Below are 4,145 nucleotides of genomic sequence, written 5' to 3' on the forward strand. Positions count from 1 at the left end.
CCCCAGCCCCCAGCCCCCAGCTGCTGGTGCAGCCCCCAGCCCCCAGCCCCCAGCGGAGCCCCCGGCCCCCAGCCCCCAGCCCCCAGCGCCGCCGTTACCCCTTGAGGCTGCTGAGCAGCTCCTCGGTGACCTTGTGGACCTGCAGGACCTCGTCGCGGAGGAGGGTGAGGTAGAGCGAGCCCTGCAGCGCCAGCCGCCACAGCTCCAGGCACTGCGGGGACATCCCCAGGGCCCCCGGGCACACCAGGAACCCCACTGGGGGCACGGCCGTCAGGCGGGGGGGTGCGAGGGGAGCCGGGCACCGCGACACCCCCGCGGGGCTCCCCGCGAGGACTCACCGAGGATCCAGCGCTCCATCACCTCCAGGGACAGGTACTCGCAGGCCATCTGGGGACAGAGGGGTCACGGCGTCACCGCTCTCAGCCCTCCCGTGCCTTCTCCGCCCCCCCCAACCCCCCCGGGGCGCGGTGGCACTCACGGTGTCGGAGCTGGCGGGGCTCAGCATGGCCCCGGAGGTGCTGAGCAGGCTGAGGAGCTGGTCGCTGCGCCACTGCTCGGCCCCCTGGTTCCTCCGGGCGAAGAGGAAATGGAGGGACAGGAGGGCGCTGGTGACAGCCTGGGGGACAAGGGGGACAGCACAGGGTGGCCCGGGGCCCGACGTGCCACCCCCCCACCCCGGTGGGTCCCAGGACCCTCGGGAGCTCCCGGCCCACCTTGGTGTGCGGCCCAAATTCCTCCGTCAGCTTCTTGAGGGGGTGCTCGTACTCCAGCAGCATCTGGCCCAGGCGGGCAAAGCTGGGGTCGCTGCGGGGACAGGGCGGTGGGGACAGCCCCGGCGGGGCCAGCTCGTGGGGACAGCCCCCGAAGGGGGGGGGGACAATCCCCGAGGACAGCCCCCCCGAAGGGATCTGGGGCCAGCCGACCCACCTGGCGCCGTGGCTCATCTCGTGGGCGCAGTGGTACATGCCGATGAGCGCCCGGCGGTCCTCGGTGCGGGCCAGCAGCAGGACGAGGGACACGTAGGTGACAACCAGGTCCAGGTAGCTCTTGGTGAAGTCGTAGTTGACGTGCTGGGGACGGCGAAGCCATGAGCTGAGGCCGCCCCGATCACCCCCCTGGAGCACTGCGGGCACCCCAAAGCCCCCCGGGGATCCCCCCCCCCGGTGCCCTACTCACGATGTCGAAGAAGCACTGGTTGGCGTCGATGGTGTTCAGCAGCTCGTAGACGTGGTCCTGGGACGGGACACGGAGCCACGTCACCGCTGTCCCCCCCCGCCAGCCCGAAAGGCCAGCGCTGTCCCCCCAGCACCAAGCTCACCCTGAACTCCAGGACGTCCACGAAGGAGTGGTAGAAGGGTCCCAGCGCGCGCACGATGTCCCCTTTGTCCTTGTGCACCGGGCCCAGGTGTTGCTGCGAGGGACAGTGGGAGTGACGCGGCGGGGGTGACACGTTGGGGACACCCCGGGCGGGATGACACGGGGCAGAGGTGACACGGGGAGGGGGACGGAGAGGAAGCCAGGCGGCGAAGGCACGAGGTGGGGTGACACAAACCGCGGTGACACCCAGGCGAGGGTGACATCGGGAGGGTGGAAGGGAGGTGCTACGTGGCACGAGGCCCCCCCGGGAGGGTGACGCGGGGCTGGGGACAGAGGGGACATCGCGGCCCCTCACCGTGCTGCTCCGCACGTCCAGATTAGGGAACTTCTTGTTGATGAACTTGACGCAGGGCTCCATGGCCTTGTCGCTGAGGAAGGACGGCCGCGTCTTGGGGTCGGAGCAGGTCTGCGGGGACCCCCTGATAAAGTTAGAGCCCCCGGAGACCCCCTCCTGGGGTCACACCCCGCCAGGCTCCCCCACCGCGGCCCCGTTCCTTCACCCCCCCCACCCCAAACTCGACCTTTTTGATGTTGTAGATGCGGACGAGGACGCCCCGGCCCCGGTCGTTGAGGATGGTCAGCTTCTCGGCAAACTTGTTCTGGTACACGGAGGGCAGCGACATGGCGGCGACGCGCTGGGGGGGGGGCACCCCGCGTCCCCTTTCGTCCCCGATCCGCCCCGCGGCGCCGACTTCCCCTTCCTGGCCTTCCTGGGCTGGGGCCGCCAGCACGTGATGGGGACGGGTGACGGCAACGCGGCGTGACGTGACATGCAACGCCGGCCCTGGCCCCGTAACGACTCCAGCCACGGCCCTATACCGCCGCCCAGGGCTGTATAATAGCACCCGGGGCTCTATAACGCCTGGCAAGCCCCGTATGAGAGAATCTGAAGCCCTAACACACCACCCAGGGGCCATGCTACGCTGACCAGGGCCATATAACACCACTGGATCCTCGTAGGAATGCCCAAGGCCTGTGTAACACCTCGCAAAGCCCACGACACAGTGTCCAGGGCCCCATACCACCACCCAAGGCCATATTACAGCGTGCAGACCCCTCTAACACCCCCAGGTCCACGTAACGCCACAAAGGGCCCACATAACAACCTCTGGGGCCCACATAACACCACGCAGGACCCATATAATGCCCCTCAGGACCCATGTAACACCCCCAAGGTCCATATAACACCCCCCCGGCCCCATATGACACCCTCTGGGGCCCACATAACACCTCCCTGGGCCCATATAACAAACCCTAGGTCCATATAACACCATGTAGGGCCCATATAACACCCCCAGGTCCATATAACATCACACAGGACCTATACATCACCCCCCAGGTCTACATAACACCACCAAGATCCACACAATACCCTCTGGGGTCCACATAACACCCCTCAGGGCCCATAGAGCACCACCTAGGTCCGTATAACACCACGTAGGGCCCACGTAACACCTCCCAGGGCCCATACAACAACCCCCAGGTCCATATAACATCCCTTAGGGCCCATACAACACCCCCCAGGTCCATATAACACCACGTAGGGCCCTTACAACACCCCCTAGGGCCCACACAACACCCCCAGAGCCCACCCAACGCCCTCCATCCCCACATAAGTCCCCCCGGGCTCTATAACACCCCAGAGACACCCCAGCCCCCCAAAAACAACCCCCCCAGAAACAACCCCGCGACGGGAGCTAGGCCGCGTTGCCATGGCGACACCCTCAGGCTTCGGCGGGAGCTAGGCCTCGTTGCCATGGCGACACCCTCAGGCTTCGCCGGAAGCTAGGCCGCGTCGCCATGGCGACGCGTCAGGCTTCGGCGGAAAAGCTAGGCCGCGTTGCCATGGCGACGCGGCTCATGGCCGGCGAGGCGCCGTTAGGCCGCGGCGGGAGCTAGGCCGCGTTGCCGTGGCGACGCGGGGGCGGCCGGGGCCGGTTCGGAGCCGGTGCGAGGAGCTCGGGGCCGGTGCCGCCGGTGGGGGCCCGGCCATGGAGGCCGTCCCGGATCCCGAGGCCCTCGTGCAGTGCCCCTACGACGGGAGCCACTGGGTGCGGGCGGTGCGGCTGCCCTACCACCTGGTCAAGTGCGAGCGGGTGAGCGATGGGGGGGCGGGGGGGGGGGGGGGGGGGGGGGGGGGGGGCGGCGCGGGGCTCCTCACAGCTCAACCAGAGCCTGCTGCTCATCCTCATCTTCATCATCCTCATCTTCCTCCTCCTCCTCATCCTCCTAATCTTCATCCTCCTCATCCTCCTCATCCTCATCTTTATCCTCATTCTCATCCTCCTCCTCCTCATTCTCCTCTTCATCTTCATCCTCCTCCTCCTCTTCCTCATCTCCTTCCTCATCCTCTTCCTCATCCTCCTCCTCGTCCTCCTTCTCCTCTTCCTCATTTTCATCCTCCTCTTCCTCATCTTCATCCTCCTCATTTCCTCCTCGTCCTTCTCATCTTCCTCCTCATCCCCCTCCTCCTCATTCTCCTCTTCATCCTCCTCATCCTCTTCTTCCTCATCCTCCTCATCGTCCTTCTCCTCTTCCTCCTCATCCTCATCTTCCCCCTCTTCCTCATCCTCCTCCTTCTCATCCTCCTCCTTATCCTCCTCATCTTCCTCCTCATCTTCCTCCTCCTCTTCATCTTCATCCTCCTCCTCTTCATCTTCATCCTCCTCCTCTCCCTCCTCTTCCTCATCATCCTCCTCATCCTCTTCTTCCTCATCCTCTTCTTCCTCATCCTCTTCTTCCTCATCCTCTTCTTCCTCATCCTCTTC

General features: G+C 65.6%; 1 protein-coding gene across 1 annotated transcript in view; it reads right to left on the reverse strand.

Annotated features, from left to right (window-relative positions):
* Positions 1–2,704, reverse strand: part of LOC118158647 (nck-associated protein 1-like) — a gene marked incomplete at its 3' end in the record, with an annotated part of 4,364 nt that extends 1,660 nt beyond the window's left edge. Inside the window, exons 1-9 of the mRNA XM_035313319.1 lie at positions 1,899–2,704; positions 1,673–1,783; positions 1,319–1,411; positions 1,177–1,233; positions 928–1,070; positions 714–804; positions 479–616; positions 339–387; positions 99–255 (exon numbers count right to left, since the gene is read on the reverse strand). Coding sequence (XP_035169210.1) covers positions 99–255; positions 339–387; positions 479–616; positions 714–804; positions 928–1,070; positions 1,177–1,233; positions 1,319–1,411; positions 1,673–1,783; positions 1,899–2,294 — 1,235 coding nt within the window. The remainder of the gene's footprint in view (positions 1–98; positions 256–338; positions 388–478; positions 617–713; positions 805–927; positions 1,071–1,176; positions 1,234–1,318; positions 1,412–1,672; positions 1,784–1,898) is intronic.
* Between the last annotated feature and the right edge of the window lie 1,441 nt (positions 2,705–4,145).

This window comes from Oxyura jamaicensis (assembly GCF_011077185.1).
Source record: "Oxyura jamaicensis isolate SHBP4307 breed ruddy duck chromosome 33 unlocalized genomic scaffold, BPBGC_Ojam_1.0 oxy33_random_OJ72702, whole genome shotgun sequence".
Classification (NCBI taxonomy): domain Eukaryota; kingdom Metazoa; phylum Chordata; class Aves; order Anseriformes; family Anatidae; genus Oxyura; species Oxyura jamaicensis.